Raw genomic sequence first — 23,784 nt, forward strand, 5'->3', positions numbered from 1 at the left:
TAGTGGGCTGTTTTTCAAAATCTTCAAATAAGTGCAAAAGCAAAAATTTCAGAATGATTGCAGTATTCCTAGCCATGCTGTAAGAACCAGGGCGACCTACTTTAAAATAATTTGAAAGATTGGGAGATAAAAACTGTGTAATACGTATCATGTTATAAACCACCCTAAAGAGGTGTAAATATATTTAATTATGACTTTGTGGTTCGGACTTGGGAGCAGTTCTTCTTCGTCAACTATTGAGTTTCTGTTTGGTTTGCAGGGGCTGCCGGTGCAGCTTCTGACAACAGAGCAGCTGCTGGCAATAACTTTCCATTAGAGACCTTTTTTCTACTGCAGAGCTACTGGCTGGTTCAATATCAGGTAGAGCCCTTGTAAATTTAGAATGCGTAGTAATAATTGATTTTAATGTCAGGATTTGTAATTAATATAATGAACCTGTGTCCAGCATACCAAATTTATACACTGACACCATTAGAAAAAGGGACACAGCTGGAGTCAGTCTTTTTTCAGCCTCACTGCAGCGAGACTTGGCTCACGGTTTAATTCATTCTGTACCCTGACACGTAGCTGATGTTCAGAGTGACAGAATGAGATCAAGTGTGTCCTTGCTGCTGTGTATAAGGCCCAAACGTATAGGCAGAGATAGAAATATGCTTGGTTTGACATCAAGGAGATTTCAGGAAATTGGCAAAGTCAGCCTTGACTTCTGGGTTGTGTTCCAAACATAAAATATCAGACACACGTATTTAGATCAGGGTAAAGAAATAATTTTTGTGTAGCATGTTGTTATCTGTTTACATAAACACTAAGATGAAGCTCTACGTGTCAAGACCAAGTCTGACACTTCTTCATGCCAAGAAAAGGAAAGTGTTGGAGTGAAGTACTTTCCAGTCTGTTACTATCACTTCTGCAAAGAAAAGGGCAGGGCAACAAAACAGGACTTCAGCACTGCAGACCTAGAAAGATGCTGATTAATTTTGAAGCCGTCTTGGACAACTGCTTTCTATAACTTTTTTTTTTGGGGGGGGGGGGGAGCTGTAAAATCTTTAGCTCCTGTGGTCACTTAGTCATTTGTGTGTTGAAAGCATACTGAATTTTTGAATCGCTGGAAACAAATGATGTAAAATTTGACCTTTGATGTCTTTTTTTTTTTTTTATTATGCTGATTGTATGCTTGACTCAAAGCAGAAGTAAGGAGTTTTGCTCATTGTATGTTTGTGTTCATGCATATATATATGAAGTATCCTTGATGATGCAATCATGTACTGGACAAGGCATAGTTACTGGAATCTTCTTAGATTCCTATTTAGGAAATAATTGAAAGCTGTCTTTGCTGCAGCAACATAATGGAGTAATTTGATACAACTATCCCTTTCATTTAATATTTATGTTTTGCTGCTTAAATCATTAACAAGTGTTGCTGCAATCTAGTGAAAATTACTTTCCTTAGAAGGCAAGGTGTAAACCAGCAACTGCAAATATTTGGGGATCACTTTTTTTTTTCTCAAAGGTTGTCTCTATTCCAAAGCTTTGTGAAACACAGAAGTCTCTGTTTTGGTGGAAGTCTTAGGGTAACCAAGTGTAAGTGCTCGTTTCCTCTTCGGAGAGGACAACATTGCATAATGTCCCTATAAGCCACTAGTGTGAACTACTGCCCACTTCAAATGTTTCTGGTCATGGCCCTTACCTGCTCGCGATGAAGTGGGCATTCCAAACGGCGCAGATAAAAGGAAAATACTGTGGTGATCTGTTTGATAACCCTGCAATTTGATGATTGCTTGCTTGGTATTGAACTGCATGCAAAACACTATGCTTTTTGTTGTGTTTTTCGTTTGGAATTCTGTCTCGCAGCATGTCAGAAGTAGCACGTCTGTAGGAACCTCGTGTTGCAGAGATGAAACTGGAAGCAAGGTCACGGAAGACTGTTACCAGATCTGTTAATGAAATTAAGTTTTGATATTGTGCTTTAGCCACTGGGCAGGCTTCCCCCTTCAAAGATCTTTTGAATAGAGAAAAGCCATTGTTCTTTGTGTGTTCATTTGAAAAGGAAATGGTCTCCAAACCAAAAAATGGTTCCTGAATAAAAAATAAAAAAAAAATGAGTTTTTTGGATACAAGAGCCTTCCCTGAGAATTAATAAATGGAAATGCTTTGACTGTGACTATTGCATCTCACAAAGTTACTGATTTTGTAAATAATTCCCTCTACTGCTCTCCCAGCAGCACTGAGTGCTCAGTAATTCCATTTTACAGCAGCATCGCCCTCAAGATTGTTTTGGCTTTCCTTTTACTGTGTACTTGCACTTCCTCATGAGAGTGGAACATCCTGCCTGTTATGCAATGCATAAATCTTGCTTTGATAGGCATTTCCAGGTTTCCAGATCTCATCTTCAAATGCGTGACGATGTTTTTAAAATTGATCTTTGAAGGCACAAGCAAGTTAAGCAATAGTGTTTAGCTTTCTGTAAAAATGCTTAAAAATAATTTGTGCTTCTTCCTGGATTCAGGCTTCAAAATAACTGCCCATTTCAAAGAATTTCGTACATGAGAGCAGTTCATTATATCCATTTGTTCAAAATGTTTTTTCCTTTCTTCCACAGTGGCTAGTTTCCAGGTATATAACCCCTTCCAAATCCATTGAGGGTCTGTGCCAGAGAGACTTTTTCTTCCCCCGGGCAGATATGGAATGTTTGAGAAAACACATACGTGATTACAGAATGTGTTTTAATTCTGAGCTATACGTCATGATTTGTTTGCCCATAGAAATGGGTTGATTTAATAAGTGCATTAAACACATTAATGGGGAACTGGAATTAAAAAATAACCTCTTGAATGCAATTGCCAATCTTTCCTCTTGAAGGAATTTTACAAATAAGTTTCTTTACCATGCCTCTTTATTTAATATTTGCTCTTTGTTTTTGAGGAACCTTTTCATAAATCGTGATGGCTGGTTGCATAAAATGAGGCTACTTGTTTTGCAGGAAGTTTTGTAGAATTTTATTTTTATTCTAGAAGCAGCAATTATTCCAAGAAATTTCAAGCTATCATTTTAAAATAGAATAAATGTGTGAAGTTGGATTTTTAAATGTCTGTTCACCTATTTTTCTGTAAGTACATCAGCTGTGTAGTAATTAGTGTTTTGTATGCTGTTCCCCACAGCTACTGATCTGTGGAATTAGAAGCACTCTAATGTGGTATGACATGCACAAGTTAAGTACTGTGGAAGTTAGCACTGTTCTTGTTTTATAAACTTACTACTGACGTTAATACTTTGGCTTTGGCCCTCCTGTGCGTTTTTGACCTCAGGGTTTCTTTTTAAAGAGAGCTTTTGTTAGAAGCTATTTGAATTATGTTTGTATTTTCCTAAGATTAAAAGGAGTACTCTTATTAAGCATTTTGCTTTGAAAATTGCATACTTAGCAGCCCAGCACAAAGACTGAGAACACAAGATATTGTGGAAAATAATTTCTAGAAGATACATAAAAAACTTAATATGTGGCTAAAATAGAATCAGACATGTTACTGGAAATTTTTATAAAGGTCTGTAATTTCTAACACTTAAAAAAAAAAGTTCAAGTTTGACTAAACCAGAAGTGCTCCCTCCCAAAAAAACTCCTATGCTATGCGTCACTTAACTTTTCCAGCTTTTTCTTATTGTTCCCTGGTGAAGCTATAAAAGATGTTCAGGGCAGCACACAGCAACATCCTTTCAGGAAAAACCTGTTTATTCAAAGCCTTTAATTCACTGGATGCTGGACTGGGAGCTGGAATATAGCATTTTCAGGGTGGTGGGAAGGAGGAGAAGCTTACCCAGAAGCATAGTCAAGTCCAAATTTGTTTTGCAATTAAAAGAAAAATGTGGAACTTGTGTTTAGTACCTACAATGTTACCTCTCCCTACGCACTTTACTTTGCCTGAGACACAAGGCTGTTTAATTGTGGGAAATATGTACAGGTTTTCAGAACGTTTTAGGCTTCCTGTGCTGTAAGGAGAGCAGCAAATGTAGTTGTTTTATAATTTTTACAAGCATTCTGGTTTGACAAAGATTTAAATCTATAAAATAAGCCCAAGTTTTACAACTACACCTACTCTATAAATACCTTAACCACCTTCAGTAAAATGCTTAATGCAAAGGCATACTTTGCCTTATTATTGATGCCTTGGTCTTCAGAGAAATTATGAGACTAGGCACAGCCTTAGCTACCAGCAAGTGCTCATACCTTGCCAGGCTTTACTTTTTGTACAGTTTGGGATTTTAGCATAGGGAGGCCCATCATGGGAAGCACTGGATTGAAACTCTTAGGTTCAGGAATCTTCATTGTTCAGATGATGATAATGCTGTGGGTGCAGACTAAATATAATGAATCTGTACTTTAATAGTTAAGTTAGATGTACACTTTTCTGATGTGCGAGAGAATTTAGGTATGGAATTTTTAAGTGCAAAGTATGATCTTCCTTTGTGGAATGAAATGTCTTTGGACTTTCAAAAATAGAATTGGAGTTGGAATTAGAATTTAGTGATTTCCTATTTAGAAATGGCTTCATTTTTGACAAGCCCTCTACATGTAAAATAATCTTTTTGGGTGTTAGTGGGGAAGCCACTGTAGTCATGCAGGTGAAGTGGTTCGCTTATACTGCATGAATCCAATGACAAAGTTGTGACGTGAAGCCCTGAGGTCTACTCTCTATGCTTTAACAATGAGATGGCATTATTATGAGCAATCTACATACTTATAAATGATTTCTAGACAGTAGGAGAATCAGAATAACTTTATTTTTCTGTAGACAGAGCTGGCCAGTGTGTAGTTCAAAACGGTTGTGTTTGCTGTTGTAGAATGTTTACAGTCTCAATAGCTCTCTCTTAACCAGATCTGCTGCTGTCACCTCTTCTGCGTTATTGTGAAAACAATACTGCTTATTCAAAACTATGTTTAATGAATGTCTTCTGAAATGTGGGCTGACTTTTTAAACATAGCCGTGTATTAAGACTGCAGTTTGATTTCTTTCTTTTTGGTTGCTTTTTGTTTGTTTGTTTGGTTGGTTGGTTTTTTTGTGGTTGCTTTGTGTTCTACCTGGTGTCTTTCTGTTTCCCAGGGATAAATGTGTGTGCCTTCTGATAAACCAAAATTTTAGATGCCTTAAACTTGTGTAAAGCCAAGTTCTTGTGATCAACTTGGGTAAATAGTATCAGTCTGTAGTTAACTTACTTTGTTACTGAAGTGTACATACTCTGCTTTATTGCAGGGTAGTCATTACCCCTATATCTTCTCTTTATAAATAAATAAAAAAGTATACAGTAAGCAATCCAGCTCCATGGAAAGCACTGTAACTTTGTGAACTGATCCATTAAAAACACCACCATATTGTTATTAATTCTCTCTACATGAAGTCTCTGCAAGAACACATCAGTTTTTTCCTAAGTACAGCATGGCTTACGTGCTTTATAACTCATAACTAACGTGTATCTGAGAATAGCTCACATTTAGTTGCCAGTTAATCATCAGTATCTTGACTGTTACAGCTTTTTTGATGTTATGGAATTAAATGTATAGTTTCACATTTCTTCAATAATATGGCCGCTACCACTAACCTGTCATCAGTCTTTATTTTTATGTTAGTTTTATGATACATATATATATTTCAGATATAATGTGTTTTTGATAAAATGTGCTGGCCATCTTGGAAGTTATGACTGGCAAAATTTGTGGTACTGTTTTAAAAGCAGTCTGAGAATAAAAGGCCTTTAAATTGTAAAAAAATTATAAAAACGCCCTACCACTGGTGACTTTCTCTTTTAGTGTGGGTCCTTTCAGTATCAGGACAAGTAGTCAACTAAATTAACGGAGTTATTTTATAATAAGCACTGTGCAAACCTCTGATCCAGCTGAGCAGGGCAGTTTGGCTGGTCTTTATTTAGGCCATACGTGACTGACATCTTTCCATTGGATAGATGTGTACTGGTTTACTTACATACCAAGTTCTTGAATTACTCTGCATTTCCAGAGAGGGGGACTGCTGCATTCATTTCAGGAATATATCCAAATTCAATGTAACAATAGTAGCAGCTCTTAGTGTTGTGGTTAGCTTGGTTTGTTGTCTTCTAATTAATAAGCAGGGACACGTAAGAGCAAACTGTTTCAAACAATCCAGGAATAAGACTGATCTTCCCGAGGGTGGTGAGGCTGGGGCAGTTCAGCACCATGAATTGACAAGGATGATTAGATATGCTGTAAGCCCAGAGACCTTTTGTTGGAAAGATAGGCAAGAAAAAAATAGCAACATATCAGCATTTTGAGGGTCTTCTCCATTGCTATGACAAGTTACTGGAACCGCTGGAGAGCCCGAGTATGAATGTGGGCCACATTTTAGCCAGTCCTCCTGTTTATGTGCTTGCTATCAGCTGCAGGTAGGAATATGACCAGTTAATCTTTTGTATCGATGTGCAGGGTCGTGTTTTAAAATGTTTGCAGTATGATTAGAAGCTTATGGACCTTACGCTACAAAAGTGACAGCGAGATGGTTCACTTAGAAGGGGAAAACTATAAACTCCTCACCATAAAAAGCTTCCACTGGAGAATGTGGTATCCCTGTCTGCTAACCAGTTCAATTCCTTTTTTTTTTTTTCCCTCAAATAATTTTTTTTCTCAAATATTTAAACTCTCCGTTCTCAATATTAAAAACTTACCATTGCAGCACATAGTTCATTATTGTAGCTCAACCCAACATAACACTGACATTTTAGACAAGAGACTACCTTCAGGCTCACGTGCTCCAGCACATACGCAGCAGAATAAACTAGAAATTACTTGGTCTGGGTTTCTTTTCTTCGTGTCTCTTGGACAACCGAAATGTTAAGTGCCACAAATTCAACAAAGACTCGGACCTACTGAGGTTCTGCACTTTGTGAAATAAGAATTTTGTAGCTGTTCATGGGTTGGAGTTAAGGCTGATTCTACACAGAGAAAACACAATACACTATGAAAACCAGAATGGAAGCAGCAGTAGCTATTTAAGAATTAAAATGCTTGTGATAGTTTCTCTAAGGTGCCTCAATTCCCTTGTAATATAAATGACCAAGGAAATAAATACTGTGGAGAGACAGGGCAGCACTACGCTTTTTATAGCAAATTTGATATTGGGCTAGACTAATGAAGCAAATGGTTCCAAACTCTGATTTTTCTAATGCTATTTGAAATGCAGCACATCCGGGTAGAAATACTTTGCCTGTTCTGTGTCAGTAATAAACTGTTCTGAAGAGAGGAAAAATATCAGAAAATTTCATTGAAAAATACTATTTTGTAGTGGTCAGAATGTAACAGGAACTTGGAAAAGGATCAGGACTCCAGGAGCTGGTGGATTCCTGCTATTAAAATAGTATTAGGTGTTTAAAGTCCAAGACGACTGATGATTGTCTGATACAAAGAATGCCTTTTGCAGCTCTGCAATCAATACGGCTTTAGCACTTCATCACTGGAAGTAAAGGACGTTATAACTTCATGCACAACAGTCTTTGTGCAATACCATTTTTTACTTCACCACTGGTTTTAAAAATGATCAAAGCTGCATCTGTGTGCTTTGGAGAAATTTCAGCTTCGCAGCTAGAGTTAGGGACAAAAAATATATATTCACTGCTGTAATAACAATAGTTGTAGAGAAGCACTTTAGAGCAAATGTCTGTCTTGAATTGCTCACGTTTTGCTTTCTTATTTGAACAGATGCTTTCCATGCTTGATCTTAGTTCAGAGGTGACTCCCTTAGAACACGAATGAAATAAAATCTATAGAACTGATGTTAGAGTTCTTTTTGGACACAGAAAAATTAAATTCAAGGTGGATTAATGTAATTGTATAAAATTATATCCAGGTGTTTCTACAAATGTCCAATGTATAAATACATAGATAACATGGATAGGTGAATAATTTTGGGAACCAGAGTGATTTTTTTGCCTCCATTAGTGACCTTTCATGATACTGTAAAGATATCAAAGTTTTCTGTATAATTTCAGTTATTCTGAACTTACTAACTAAAATAATGCAGTGTCAGGATCCATTATGTTGTCTTACACTAATGTAGCGTCAGGTTTGCATGATGTGGAATTTATTGGTTTACTTGGGAAAGTCTGAATCATACATGTGTTAAATGATGGCTCTCCTAAATGAAGGAGAAATATTTGGTAAGTACATTTCAAATGGCTTGAGATAATGAAACAGTAAGGTACACCAGACACCTTGCCTCCCATTTGTTGAGTCCTCCTTCAATTCTAGTAATGCTTGGAATACCAAACTTGTAAAGTCAGAGAATTAAAAATCAAAGCGAAGCAGTCACCTAGTAAACCAGAGTATTTGGAACACTACTGCTTGTATGGAAAACTTTATAATTATGCAGAATTTGAACTGACTGTGCAAAATTAGGTTACTTGTTGTTGTTGCAATAGTAGTTTAGATGAAAGAAATTCTTTGTGTTTCTGGAATTTAGATTGTCTTAATTTCGGGCCGAAATACCTATTTTATGATTTCTCCTTGCAATTCTGCCTCCCAGAATATAATCCTTACTTCCTAACTGTGAAATTATTTTTAACAAAGTTTAACTGTATAGCAGGGAATATAAACTAAATATTGATTTGGGGTTCTTAAATGATCACTTATGATAAATATAGATCGGATTCATATTTAACAATATTTTGAATTTTAATATTCCTATATCAGACTGACTTTAGTGGTGTGTGTGTTTTTGCTTAATTCTGCTGTAGTAATGTATAACAAACCTGAAGTTTTTATGTTTCAGATGGTCTTGTTTAACACTGTATGTTGCCTAAACTGGCTTTGTTTGTATTTGCTTGCAGGATCGCACAAGGACTTTTGACATGCATTCACTGGAGAACTCGCTAATTGACATAATGAGAGCTGAAAATGATTCACTGAAAGGTAAATTTAGAAAGAGACTATTTCCTGCAGTAAATAATTGGGAAGACATGTTTTGTTAGAATAAGAAACTTCAGTTTTGGTTAGGAAAAGCAGAGTTACGTTGTGCACCTAATGCATGCCAGTCAGCCTGGGTAGGCCTCCTTTCTGTCGGTTGTCTCTAGATGAAGCCATTGCAACACACCAGCACTTGAGTGTGTTTTGTCTTTATATAAAACAATGTGAAACACAAACATAAGCTGATCTTTTGTGTAAGTTGCCAGTGTTGTTTTTAATAGATACAATGTGTGCAGCCTGTAAAAATGATCAAGTTTAGGAATCTTGTGCAGCTCAGTGAGACGTAACTTTTTCCTAAATAGTATTTTCCTGCTGAAGTCGTGGTTCTTTCTGTCTTGGGAAGAATGAGGTTTAACTATGTCATTTTGAGAAGAACACGGAGTACTTTATCACAATTTTTTTAGTTCTTCACCTCTCTTTGCTGCTGCCTTCAACTGCAGAATTTGTACCATTGGGAAGGAGGGTTGAACTGATTTGCAGTTAGGATTTTTCTTTTTCTTTTTTTTTTTTTTTTTTTGCAAAGGTAATCTCTCTTTGAAAATTCCTCAACTTACAAAATATTCAAAGCATTATCGACATATTTTATTTAAACCTGAATAGAAACTCTTTATTGTATACAATTCAGAAGTCGTTTCTTATTCTTGTTCTGTATAGTGAGCAATCTGTTTCAGTTTGATAGTTACTTGTATAAGTAAAAGTAGTCAAATTCTTACACATGCTTATTATCTAAGCGTCCAGTTTTGTTACCAGTCATGAGACCACTAAAAAAACAAACCTGCATTTGTGGTTTCTGAAAGCAAATTTCTTTTGATACCAAGGCTTGTGGTGTTGATGAAATCTGACTTGTTTTAATAGTGGTTCTTGCTCAGAAGACCAACCTTTGATAAACTGGCAATAACTTGCATTTGTTGCAGTCACCATGGTCTGAAATACAGCTCGCGTTTCATGTCCTCAGTACTGTGCAGTGATTCAAGGTGATGAGAAACGTCAAGAAATACTATTTCCTAATGAAATGACAAGGAGAGCTTGATGTAGATAAAAGTAATGCAAAATGAATTAAAAAACCCAAATACATTCCCTCCTTATGTAGTGGGGGCCAGGCTTTTATTAATAACAAGTAGTAATAGCTTCCATTTGTTTTATATGCTCTCTGGCAACATGCTGTGCCCCCAGCATTGTCTACTGTGGCAAGAATCAGGTGCCCTTCCTTGACTGCAGCACCTGGGGTTTGCCATGACACCTTCTATTCAGCTGTCAGGCAGGCCCAGCTCAGGTTTTAGCTGCTGAAATCTGGCAAGATAACAGCCCAAAGTGACACGGCTGTAGAACAAATAAAATTTCCCTTTAAATTTGAATTTAACAAAGTCAGGTTTGTGCATATTTATATTCAATGACTGAACAAGGGTAGTTCTGTACAGTAGTACTATTTTTAGTTTAAATGCTTTGAAAAGATTCTTTGCAATTGAAATAAATTTTTTTTTTTTAGTGCTTGCCATGTTTTAAGAATGACAGAATAAGTGTGTCAGCAAAGGATACGTATAGTTCTGATACAGGTTAATTCCTGCTTGAGTTTAATTGCTAATCCCCTCTGCAGAGTAATCTGTGGTTTGTCTGAAGTTTTGTGTGCTTTGTATCATACTGATTGAAACGCAGTAATATCAATCAGTTATTGTTCTGGGAATTATTTCTTCAGTTGTTTAGATCTGTTTCATGGTTAACAGTTACAAAACTATAAAGAAATATCCTCACAACTGAGAAGAAAAATTTAAGTGATCCTACATGAAATACTTAGTTGTGAAGTCTCATTTTTCAAGGATTTCCTCAGCGAAAACATTAAGTTTGCTTGCAGTACACTGAATTTGCTGCTTATGTGGCATAGCGTACAGTCACTTAGTTGCTGTAACATACTTAGGAATGGATCTTTACTCAAACTAGCATCTACTGTGTTGTGGTAATGCTGCAGGGATCATCCCTAAGTAGGACAGGATTTGTAAGGAGAGGAAATACCTTTAGTTAAATCAACTGATACAGTGGGGGAAAAAAATTGTAACTTGCTGGTACAAAACATATTTTGAGTCAAGTCTGGAGAAGGGCTCATGTGATCACAAGCCTTTTGTGGCTTTTTTTCCATCTGTATTAGTTGGTGAATGATTACATCACAGATTCTGTCTCTCTCCTGTTTTCACTTTTCTTGCCTGCTTTTTATTTAAACTGATTGAAAGGAATCTTTAAAAACTTTGGATCTAGAAATCTTAAAATATGACAAATTATGGTTGTCAGTTCAAATCTTGCTTGCCATTTCAAACACCTGCAGTTAAATATGCAAATCCATAACAACTTTTTCATTTTGCATTTTAAATGGATTAATCAGTGCATAGAGTGCTTTTAAACTAAAGTTGGATACTCTAAGAAAGGAAAAGCTTATGGGTTTGAGACTTTAAAAATAGCCTGGGCAAGACACTAATAAAACATACTGTAGAGAGCAATCTCAGAATGGCATGGAAATAATTTAGATGATCTAATAGGTCTCGCTACTATCTTGTGAGTCTTTGAGAGGCTTTAACACGGACTCAACAGGAGTTCAGTGTGCAACACTAACACCACCCCCTTTCGTACTGTAATGGAATTCAAGAGAAAGAGGTACTATGTTAAAATATACCTTCAAACCAACTTAAAGAGTATAGACATGATAATAAATACCAGTCACTGTTTAGAACCCAGTGTCTTCTGGAAATAATTTCTGTCTTTAAATGGTATGTTCAGAGCAGCAGGTTTTGGATACTGTAATAAAATGGTAAGTAGGAATTCTTCAAAATTTAACAAAATCTATTTACTTCTTGACTGAGGTGATTAGGCTGTTCTAGCCTTGGATTTGTTTAGGACAGTAATAATTTTGTTCTTGGGTTGTCTTCCTATATGAAGTAAATAGTATTTCCTGCTTGAGGTTCAAAGGTGAATCTTAAGGTGATTCAGGACATTCAATACTACCTTTTAATGCTTTTGATAGGCATTTTACCATTTCTTCCCCCCCCCCCCCCCCCGGCCTTTTTAAAGTATATTTTTATCCCTGCTCAAATCCTCTTCCTTTGCTGAGCAGCTGCCATTTCAATATGTTATTTTTATCCACACGAATGAGCGTGCTGTATGCTGCATAGCCAATGACAGCCTGCAGAAGCCTTTCCCTGGAGACTAATTGCATCTTCTTTACAATGTATTCGGCCTTCGTGAGCTGAGCCTGGGATCCAGAGACTGATTTTTGAATCTGGGTCTTCCAGATGGCAATTTGAGCATTACTGTAATAGTAGTAGATTGACTAAATATTTCCTTGTTAAGTGACACTGAAATGTCTTTAAATACTTTATAACCACAGACTGTTTTATTACTGAAATATCCTATGGTTCTGTTCAGAATATAAGGTTATTGCCCGGAAATTATGCAAGGTGAAATGGATTAAAGAAGCGGGCCAGTATGTCTGCTTCTACCACTGCAAAGCACTCTTGTAAAATTTGGGTGTGAATGGCTCAGTATCTGCATGAATGCTATGAGTCTGTGATGCTAATAGTCTCTAACAATGAAACATAGTTATGTACAGAAAGGAAGGTTTTAGAAGTAGCGTGAGGTCAGGGTATACACACAGACACTGGGAGAGAGAATCTAACAGCAGCTCTACATTTTAGAGATGGAAAGCCAGAATGGTAAGAACTGGCACCATTCAGGACTTCTCTGAGCAAGTGGATATACCTAATTGCATTCTTAAAGCAATCATCAGCCTCTTAATAATGATCTGAAAAGCTATTTCAGATGTGAAGAAAGTAGGTAAACCTCATAAAGTGTTCTTTGATGAAAGGAATCAAAATAGTTTTGACAGCATTTTCTGAATATCTGATAAGAAACTGAACGAGTTGTTTCTTTTCTAGCTGTGTGGATTATGCAACAAGTTCATATTAATTGAGTAGAACGGGCCATTTGGTTTCCTGTGTGACCCAGAAAATTAATGAGAATCTGGTGAGAATCAGTCCCATTTTTTGCCAATGGCTAAATAACAAAGGCTATGATTCTTTTTAGGGAAGTGGTTCCTTATTTGTGCACAGGACAAAATCTAAGCTTTTTTAAGATGTAAAATAATAGATTTTGAGGTTTTTCTTAAATTTTAAAACCATCATTGTTCTCATAGCAATGAGGCATGCTTGAGTTTGGTGGCTAAGGTCAACCTTTCTTTCCTACTCTTGGTCTGTGCAAAGAGTTCCGTGATCTAGTTATTGAGTTCTGAAAGTCAAAGGCCTCTGGCAAATGTGTCCGTCTGTCCTGGTGCTGCAGTCGTCTTCATGCCTCCACTGCCTCTGGACCGGATCGAGCTCTCCCAGGGGAATGTGGTGGTCCTACCTCAGGCTTCGGAGAGCAGCATCAGCGGCTGATCTTGTTTGTGTGCCTTGTCTCAGAGCAATCTCAGCTAAGGATTACTCATTTGCAACTTTTTAATGTATCCAATTTAGGATAAAATGCACAAAAACTTTCGCTTCAACTGCACCAGGCTTGGAGACAGTTTTTTGTAGACGATGAGGTTTGCCATGATTGTCTTTGGAAACTGTCGACAGTTTACTGTGTTGAACTTTTCCTGCTCAGGGTCTTCTTGGATTTCACCTCCTATGCAGTAACCAGGAAAGGCTAATGGGATTTGCCGACTTGAGTGCATGTTAATGAAGGGGAAAACCAATTGTTTTACTGTCTCAAAATATTGCTGAAGAGGGCCTAATAGCAGTAAACTACAAGCCATGCTGATGGGGCTGCGATGGGGGAACAGTGTGTGAATTATACTTGAAAAGGGCAGCTCCCATCCCTGTTCCAATCCAGTTTCCAGTTGGGCTGGAGCAGAAGTGTTCTCACTGCTCTTAACAACAAAGGGCACCCTTTCCTTCCAAATGCAGCTAATATTCAAAATTTTGGGGCAATACTCGGTATTTTAATTTTTCAGTCTTTTGGTATGCTTTTTTTTCCTTCAGTTCCTCTCTTGGCAATGGAAGTGTTTGTTGATTTATCCCAACCTTTCCAATATTTGGGGTTTACCAGGGCCTTTGTTTAGAAACAGCCAACAGCCTGGTAGGAAAATGGCATCACCTGGGCAACAGGAGCCAACGGAAATCTTCGATTAATAAATACCGAGATCAGACCACAGGCTGGATTCTAACCTTACATAGGAGTAATCACAACCATACATAATGTATGATTTTACATTCGTTTGCTATTATCTAATAGACTTCCAGCTTTCTCATTCAAATTGACGTTTGGTTTGGTGGCTTGAACTGAAGGCTTCCTTGTACAGAGATGCTTAATTTGATGAGGCTTAGAAAGGCAAAACTTGATTTGGGAGAAAAAAAAATAATCACGCCGCAAACTTAGAGGAATTGAACATAGCCGATATGCAGTGAGAAATTAAAATAAATCCTCCCCCCCTCTCCAACTCTTCCCGTGAGGAGACGGGTTTTGGGCCGACCCTGAGCCGGTCTCCCCTGGCGCTACCAAATACCGCAGAGGGGGGTTACCCTCCTTTTAATTTCACGCAGAGGTGAAGGGAAGTTTATTTTTTTTCAAGCGCAGCCCACCGAAACATGGAGGAAAAGACTCCAATTTAAAAGCCAGCTCCCTCTGCACGGCAGATTTCTGGTTTAGAGGAGGCCCTCGGGAAGGGAGAGGGTGTAGAACCCCCCCCCCTGCCGCCCTTGGCTCTGTGGGCTCTCCCGCATGGCGGCCTGGGCCCCGCCGTGGGGCTGCCGCTTGCGGAGCGCCCGTCTCCGGGCGGCCTGAAGGTTTCACACCCCGAGGTATCTGTGCTCTCCTACTAGAGGCTCTGCTTCCTAACTGTAGCCGAAACGTCGCTGTATTTTCAAGCTGCTTCAAGCTGACAGGGCTCCTGGTGCGGTTCGGAGGGGGAGAGGAGGATGTTGCCGGGTGTTAGCGTCAGTGGCAGGTTCCAGTAACTTCCTTTGGAGCCTGTTCTTCTTGAAACACCGATTTAAAGGTCACCGTTTGTGTTGTGCTTCCTGGAGGCATGGAGGAGCCTGCGTGCTCTCCTCAGTTTGTGTAATACCGGTGTTAAACAACAGTGGAGACTTCAGATATGTCTGTATTCTTAAAGTCACAGGCAGGCCCTCTCTCTTCTTATTCCCCTGCCTCTTCTTATTCCCCTGTTCTGATTCCTCACCCGCAAACCCCACAGGCCCGTCAGCAGCGGGAGTGCATTGGCTGTGGAGTGACTCTGTAGCAGGAGGAAGAACGTGGGTCTGTCTGGGATATTTTGGACACTTAAAGCCTTGAAACTAGACTGTGAAGTTCATAGGGTCATAGAATGGCTTAGTCTGGAAGGGACTTTAAAGATCACCTAGTTCCAACCCCCCTGCCACGATTGCCTGGTTTTGTGGCACTGTATGCCATAAGAAAATGGGGTCAGTTTAAAAAAGATTTTTCATTTATGGCAGTCTGGAATTGGCAGCATATAGGTGGTTGTAAATGAAATGAGAATTTGCCCGTTCTTTGGAAGACGTATGTGGACTGGAACACAGGTTGCCCTGAGGCAAAAGTAGAGTGTCATTTAGGTTAAGACCTCTGAGATTTTTTTTCCTGATTATTCCTTGGCTTTGGCACCTTAATTTTCTATTATCAACTGCGAAAAGCCAAGACCCATTTATGCTATCTCATAAAACATTGTGCATTACCTAATATATAATTTAAACCATTTGTATCCACGTACACTGATGCATATGATTTAAAAAATAAAGCAGTAGTTAAGTTACTGCTGTTCATTTTACTCTTTGCACAAATACTGTTACTACAATGAAAACTGCAAAAATCCCAGAACATGCAACATTTAGGACAGTATCATAAACACTTTTGCAGTCATCTGGAATGATTTGGGAAATAATAGCACAACCCAAATTATGTACTGAAATGTAGCAGTTTAGTATTTGTTTTCAGTGATGAAGAACATCAGTTGGAAGAGGTGAATTACTGTTGACATTAAATTAATTGCTTTGGTTATATTGACATTCTTAATTTTAAGTGTGTGGGAAGTAGTTTGTAGGTTATAGTGCTGCTCAGAGTTTGGGGAATTTTTCAAAATGTTGACATTTATTTGCCCTTGGATCTGCATTCAGCACTTGAGTTTGACTTATGTTAAAAATACATAATGCTAAATATAGTACTGGAAGAAAATAAGGTAAGGAAACAGATACTGCTGGTTACCTACGCTAGTACTACTTTTACACAAGAATTACTGAGTAGTTTTAAACTTTGTGGTAATACCTGCGTTTTTATAGAAATACAGTCTCTGTAATGCAGGTGTCAAACAACTAGGTGTTTATACTTCACTACTGCAGGATTTAGAGGTAGGGTATTAGTTCAGCTGAGGAAGAGAAACACCTTGATTTACGCTTTCTGGCTAAAATGAAGCCATTGAGCAATAAACTATAGGGTATTAATGTAACTGCTCTTTGAGGCCAGGAAATTCCTTGCCCTGCCACCACAGAGCAGTACAAATATCCCAGGGTTTTCTGATCCTGGTCCAGCTTTGAAATCAGTGTTACGATTCCTGTTAACTTCATGGGACTATGAGACTTACGGCGTTTTTTGTCCAATCTTGAAACATTTCACATAGGCCCCTGGCCACCCCATCCCATCTTCAGAGTCTGTATGGAAAATTAAGTGCCTTTCATAGTCCTTAGACAAGATACTTCCTAGGAATGTGTGTGCTGCAAATGATGTGGCAGTTGGAGAATTTTAAACCACAACAAAACATTGAAATACTGCTAAAACTTTTCATGTTTAAATCGACAGCAGCCTTGCTAACCTTTCTAAGGTTTTCTTGTTTTCATTTTTATATTTTTGTCTTTGTTAAATTAATTCTATCCCTTTTTCTAGAAGTGTGTTTAACCTCCTGCCTTGGTCAATATCACTGTCCACCAAGTGGTTTCTTTTTTCTTTTCTGAATTCTTGCTTTGATAATCTCTGACCATTCTGTATCATCTTCAAAACAGCCTTTAATTTGGAGCTGTAATCCATGAGTAGTGCTTGTTCCTTGTTTTAGAAGAGGGAGAGCTCACCCGCCTCCCTTCCTAAACTGATGAAACTACCTATCTTTGGTCTTTTTCCTCACTTTGTTCACTTTTTTCGTTGATTTTGAATTGTTAGCTCTTTGAGTCTTTTGTTAGCCACATTTTGCATACTCTCTACCATCATGTTTATCAGGCTAGAAATGGCATGGAAGGAGCAGAAGGAAAAGCCTGAAGTGCTTTTCTTAAAGCTGGAGATAAAGAATTGGGAGGTATAATGAGAATGGGGATGAGTTTTGAGAAAAGATAAGGAGGTGGCAGATGAGGTGTAAGTGTAAATGGGAACAGCTCCTAGGAAAGTCATACAGAAACAGTTTTTAGTAGTGGAGAGTCTTTGCATATACCCAGGAGTAGGCTATGCAGTAGCCTGAAATCTGATTTTTACATCAATTACTTAAGGTGTTTCAAAAAGAATTGTGATGTGTGTACAATTTGTGTATTCACCATCTAATTATTTTAATTCAGCATTAGGCAGAATGATGAGAACTATTGATGAGGTGAATCTGAAAATACATCGTACAGTGAATCTATCCGTACTTGGCTTAATGTATTGTTTGTTGGAATGCAGATTGATTAGCTGTTGTGCTAGTTTTTGGGGGTTTCTTTTGGGATGGTTTTTTTTTTCACTGTAATGTTGATAGTTGGACTATAATGTGGATAGTTGATGAGTGGAGCAGTCACGTGCCATCTCTAGATACGCAGATGCCAAGTGTCTTCAGAGGTACAGGGAGTAATATTCTTTGAGCTTTGCTTAGAAATCCTATTAACAAGAATTCCCAGCTCTGCAGTCAGATTGGATAGGTATGACAAAACGATAAATTTTGTGTATGGAATGTGGGGATAATTGTGATAGATAAATATATAAAACAATATATAATACATTAATAAATTCCCAGTAATTTATAATAATGTTACATACAGATCTTCATATTGTCATTAGTATTAGTGCACAATGATGAAGGAGATGGGGATAGCTTTCTGAATGCATTCTAAAGAATGTCTGGGTTGTTCATGTGTCATTTCAAATTTTTATAATAAATAGCGTTGGTGTCTGGATCTGTATACCGTTTAGAATCTAGGCACAGCAAATGAAGTGCTGATTCTTTTAAAATACAGTTGTCTGTTTCTCTTCCCATTTGGATTGGGTGTGGGGAAGTGTACAGTTTTTTCATGTGTATTACTGGAAAAATTAGTGTCTTACCTATGCTGGTTACTGTAAAAATGAAAAATGGGGAAATGTTATGCGGCAGAGACTTGAGCGTGCTTGGTGTTTACTTGCTTGTGTTCTGTTTCCTTATTGTTTGGGAGTGAAGTAAGAGGATGCTTAAAAAAGGAACAAAGCCCTCATGTTGCATTCCAGGCTGTCTTGTGACCGTGCCTTCCACAGACAAAAATAAGTTGCTTTGAACCTATTATTGTACTTGGGGACCTCTGGTTTTAAATCTTGCAGCATGTAAGTATATGCCAATGTCAATCCAGCTCTTGCAGGTCACATGCAGGAATTGCATCTTAGGTTATTCATTAAAGCATGGGTAGAATTCAGCCTATTCGTTTACATTAATTGTTAGGCTGATGGTACAGGCAGATATCAGCATCTCTTGGGGCAGAATGTTGCGTATAAAGAATCCAGGAAGACACTGCATGTGAACCATGCCTGGAAATGGGAGGTTTGTGAAGTTTTTGCACCTTTTCCATATGTTTTCATAAGTTGTTCAATAAATTCTGTAATAAGGTCAATAAATTGTTCTTGTCACTTAAGAAAAAAAAGCAATTTTTGATATTCTTTCCTTTCCTCATGTCAGAAGATCCATCATTAGTGTGTAGTTTGCAATTCACTAAGTTAGCACATTTGAAGTAGTTTTGTGACTGAGAACCTGATTTGCTCTTTGCTGGCAAAGCTAATACTTTTCCTTCTCTCTGTTGCAAACTCTGCCTTTTATTTTCTGTTTTTAAAGTGAATATAGTAGTAGTTTAAGTGTTCAAAAGATAAATGCTGCCAGTTATTCCATATCATAAACTGGAAGATGTATCGAGGGAAAAGATTGGATGTTTTTATAACTTCTTGTCTATTCTCCAGAAGTCATACATTAATATAAAATAAAGCTCGGTGCCACCAGCAGTAGGGTGCCTGCTTTTCTGAAATACACATATAATTCCAACTAACATCCAGTTTCCAGCAGAGGGTTGTGCTTCATGATTTGCTTTTTCTGCTTTTGGTTTCTTACGTTTGACTCCATGGGGGTTCCTGGAGGAGAGGGAAGAGTTATATTCAGATACGTATAATATTTAAGGGCTCCACTTAAATTGATTTGCAGTAACCACTTTAACATAATTGGAATTACGGAAAAAATACTGATACCTTGTAGACAAAGCTGTAGCCATGTTTAGGATTTAAAGCAGGTTTGTTTAGGAGATTTCTCTGTGTTGTTCTGTTTGATAGTGAAGAAAACTTCAAAGTTAGCTTTGAAGCTTCTGTATTTTTGAGTGGAGTGAGACTGGATTTGGTTTGTCACCTTTCGTGAGTTGTTAAGTGGTTGTTGAAATGTATGAAAGATGATATCTTGAGGTTCAGTCCGTGTGTTAGCCTGGCAGAGTACCTGAGAGCAGCAGCAGCAAAGGAATAATAACAGTGGTGGGTTTGAAACTCTCACACAAGCTTAACTGCAGTGTTTTCATAGTTAACTTTTTTTTTCCCTCAATTTCCCCTTCAGGCTTGAATAGCATGCTGGAAGCGTTTCTAGGACTTTTTGTCCTGGTTGCCCAATCTGGGAGTTAGCTTGAGCTTCTCGCAAAGGTGGATTTGCATGGATGCTGGGCTGGACTGGCCGAGCTGGAAGCACGTGTGCCTTTCTGCTCCAGGCAGTGTCTCTGGGTGCCACGACAGCTGGGTTTGCGCAGTGCACGGGAATGAGAGCTGTTAGTTGTTTTTTATTTCCCCAAACATTATTCTTTTCTGAATGTAACTGTACGGTCACTTCGGTGAGGCAGTTTTGCTTTAGGCAGATTAAAGCCCTAAAAACTTCAAGCTTGTTGCGCAAGGCTTGGAAATAGTAGTTTTCACTTTCCCTGTTTCTCACTTTCTCTCCTCCTCTGCCCCCCCGGTTATTTGCTGTATAAAGTTGTCAACAATAAAACTATTAGATGTTACTAGACTGATAACATGCTTCATGCTGTACAGTCGGGTTCTACAGTTTTACCATGTGAACCCAATTAATTCGACATAATCATGGATAAAAAAGTGTGACCATCAGAAGAGCCAGTGCTAAAAGGCTTTTATAGGAAGATTCTCCTTAGGGTTTTAGAAGAAAAGAAACCCATTTGCTTTTTGTGTGTCGGTTGTGTTTTGTGACACTGACCTGGAATTTAAAATGGAAGATTCTAGTCAGACCTGTAGTCGAATGCTACGGAATACCAGAAACTTAATTTTGTTAGTGTTCTCGACAGAAGGAATGGGTAAATACTTGTCTTCAGGCATCTGGCTTTACTTGAAATAAAGCATAATACTTGCATCTACAGTAATACTCTTGTTTTTCAGCATTTGTTTGGACATTTTCGACATAAACTAGAGCTGTATTTCTCATCATGTACTTTTTTTTTTTTTTGTTAAATAGTGTTTCTTTAAAAATAAATTAGGAGGAAAAAATGCAGGTTTTGGCATCTCTGCTGCTTAATTTTGCAGAATCAGTACTTCCAAAGGTGTTAATCCTTGATTTTACTGTGCAGCTAAATGTAGTCTGCTTTCCTGGTTTCATGCTGACTTTGACAGTGCTATAAGTGTGAGAAATGTGCATTCTCTAGATGTATATAGAGAGATGTTTAATTTTTGCAAGATTGTCTTAGATTAAGAAAATACTGTTTGAATGTTTTTCATTCTTTTAAGTTCACTAGTGTTTGAAATCCAAATAATAGGGAATCTCTAGTATCTCTTTTAAGTCACTTGGTTTTGACAATTTTTAAAACGGGGATCTCATTTGACAACATCACAAAGATGGCTGTGACTGTAAGATGTAAGTTCTAACATGGAATAAGTTCACTGTCAGTGTAGATTTGTTAAATTTTTTGATTTATTGATAGAATTTGTCCTGGATCACGTGTCTGTGTCACTTTTTACCATGCATTGGCAGTCTGTTCCACGGTCAACTTACCATGTGCTGGGGATAATTTGACAGAAATGAGATTATGTGCTTGAACTGGGCAAAATTTTTGCACATGTGCTGGTCTTACGTTAATAATCATGGAACTGTGGCCTAATAATTTTGTCCTTAATATTTTAGAACTAAACCAAATGAATACATAAAAATCAGTACTTTTTTGCCTGCCATGAAACACTTTATGACATTGTCTGCTTTCCTGTTGAAAACATCATCTAAGACTTAAATTGTAAGGCTCTTTTAAATAGGAAGAAGTACCTTTGTGTATGGAGACATATAGGCAGATACAATTTTTGTATTCTAATTTGAGAAAACATACACCTCCCTGAAAATAGCTGCCTTGGTCTCTGAATTGCTGCTTCATATACAGAGATAATTTAACCAAAGGTAGGTCAAATATAGATGTTCTTTATAATTTTCATTTTTCTGCATTTGGTTTGGTTAAGGATACGATTAGATTCTTCACTAGTGAAATTGGGCTTGAGATGACCTTGCAGAACTTCTTGTGAAATGTACCTGTGGTAGAAACACGTGGTCCGTGCATTACACATGAAATGCATTGTGAAACATGAAGTGATGATAAAATCTGACTCTTGAGTTATAATCAACCCTACCTGCCCTCAGGGAATAGTAGGGGAGAAAAGGTAATAAAATACTATAGTTCGTATTTTAATGGCCTCATGCACAGCATTGTTAATTTTGCTACAATTACAAATTACAGTTTAGTGTAGATTAATTTAGAAATAAGGCTTTGCTGTTGGAATGGAAAAACCAGATAGTACTTCAGTTATTTTTCTATAGTTTAAAAGTAAAAGTCAAGAAAGCATATATATTTTCTATAATAGATTCAAGGATAGCTAGTTCACATTTAGAAATAATCCTGTGAAACTTTGATTTTCTCTGAAAGTTAAGTCCCAAGTGAAACAGAAGACAGGCCAGGGCCAAATTATCTCCCTGTCTTCTGTTTAGGGGAAGAAAATGACTAGCGGAGTGTAAACATTTTCAGTGAAAGTTTGAAAGTCTCTGTTTGTGTATTGATCTTATTTGCTTTCTAGCATAAGAAACTGGACACCTATGGCCATCTACATTTAAATTTTTTTGAGTAACACGGAGAGGTTTCAAGGTAGTCTTAGAGAAAACCTTATTATCCCCCTTTTAAAAAATATCTGAACTTTTACACTATTCTCCATTTATATAATACTTAAATAAATAGCTGATGATGGTATAGAGGCTTTGTTTTCCCTTCTACTATTTGCTGCTGTCATCTGCAAGAGTTGTAGCCCTTTTGCCCTGTACTGGTTCCCTTGCTTGTACCACAAGTTCTTGTCTGTCGCTTTTTGTCCCTAAAAATCAGCAGTTAAATTCATTACTTCATTCATGAAACTTATGAAATTGGGATCACTTCAGCAAAATCTTGTTCAGCTTGAATATTTTTCCTAGAGCCTGTATGATTGGTGTAGAACATGAAAGAGTATATGCAAACTGACATAAGTTTCCTGGTTTTGCTGGAGCTGGGTGGTGGGAAGCTGTCCCAGAGCTAATGCTTGGTGGGAGGGTGTGATTGGGTCTTACTTGTTCTCACAGTCAGGTTGTGTAAAAAGTCAACATGAATATTTGTCCCTTTTAAATTTCAAAAATTTTTCTCTGGTAACTTCAGTGATTAATGTGCATAGAAACCTGAAATTCCTTGGAACTCACTAATGAAACTAGTCTGGTTGATGTTTGAGAGGAAAGAAATAAGAGCATATTGCTAAGTAAAAGATTGCAGTGTTACTCTATTGGCTTCTGTGCCAAGGTAAAGAGCAGGATCCTTGCCTTGAGGAGCTCTTGGACTAAAGTTATAAATTAGGTACAGAACTGGATAGGTATTACATCCTGGTGGACGTCACGTGTCTTAAAACAAATACAGCAACGTAGTGAGAATGAAGGTACAACCATAATTTAACTTTGAGTATTCAGTTGCTCTGTCCATTCCAGGGGTTTATGATGTTTACCTTAACTATGGATGTGTGTATAATTCTCCTAGTTGTAATGTGGCCTTAGAAAGTTGGGATGAGGTTCACAGGATATACGGATCCTCTTGCTTGCTGGTCCCTTTGCTTTAAACAGTCTGCTCTTGAGCTGACCTTTTTATGTAAATTTTCCACAGTTAATGGCACAAAATACACCTGAAATTGCTACTATCCTGCAGAATGAAAGGCAGCAAGAACCATTAAAAAGCACTAGATACTCAGCCTGGGCACCTTTTTGCAGGACAACCTTGTAGTAGGTTTGGGGTTTAAGTGATTTAGGACTCCTGCATACATTTTTCATGCTTCCTCAGCAGAGTAGCTTTGTCATTGGGAACTGTGTACTTTATATAGAGTTGCACATGTGATTCTGCACAACATATTGACAGTCTTTTTGGTGGTTCCTGTAGAGAGACGAAAGCTCAGTACATTTGATTGGAGGTATGTTAGGCACAAAAGATGTGATTTTTAAAAAAAAAGAAAAGAGGGGGGAGATGGCCAGGAGCCCATTAAGTGTCTCAAATGAAGAGGAGACACAAAAATTT

At 37.7% G+C, this 23,784-nt stretch overlaps 1 protein-coding gene across 2 annotated transcripts in view; it reads left to right on the forward strand.

Annotated features, from left to right (window-relative positions):
* CPEB4 (cytoplasmic polyadenylation element binding protein 4) overlaps positions 1–23,784 on the forward strand; it is a 38,990-nt gene that overhangs the window by 1,982 nt on the left and 13,224 nt on the right. For both annotated transcript variants that reach the window (XM_074155890.1, XM_074155891.1), the window contains exon 2: positions 8,842–8,923. In XM_074155890.1, coding sequence (XP_074011991.1) covers positions 8,842–8,923 — 82 coding nt within the window. The remainder of the gene's footprint in view (positions 1–8,841; positions 8,924–23,784) is intronic.

The sequence above is a fragment of the Numenius arquata genome, chromosome 11 (assembly GCF_964106895.1).
Source record: "Numenius arquata chromosome 11, bNumArq3.hap1.1, whole genome shotgun sequence".
Classification (NCBI taxonomy): Eukaryota; Metazoa; Chordata; class Aves; order Charadriiformes; family Scolopacidae; genus Numenius; species Numenius arquata.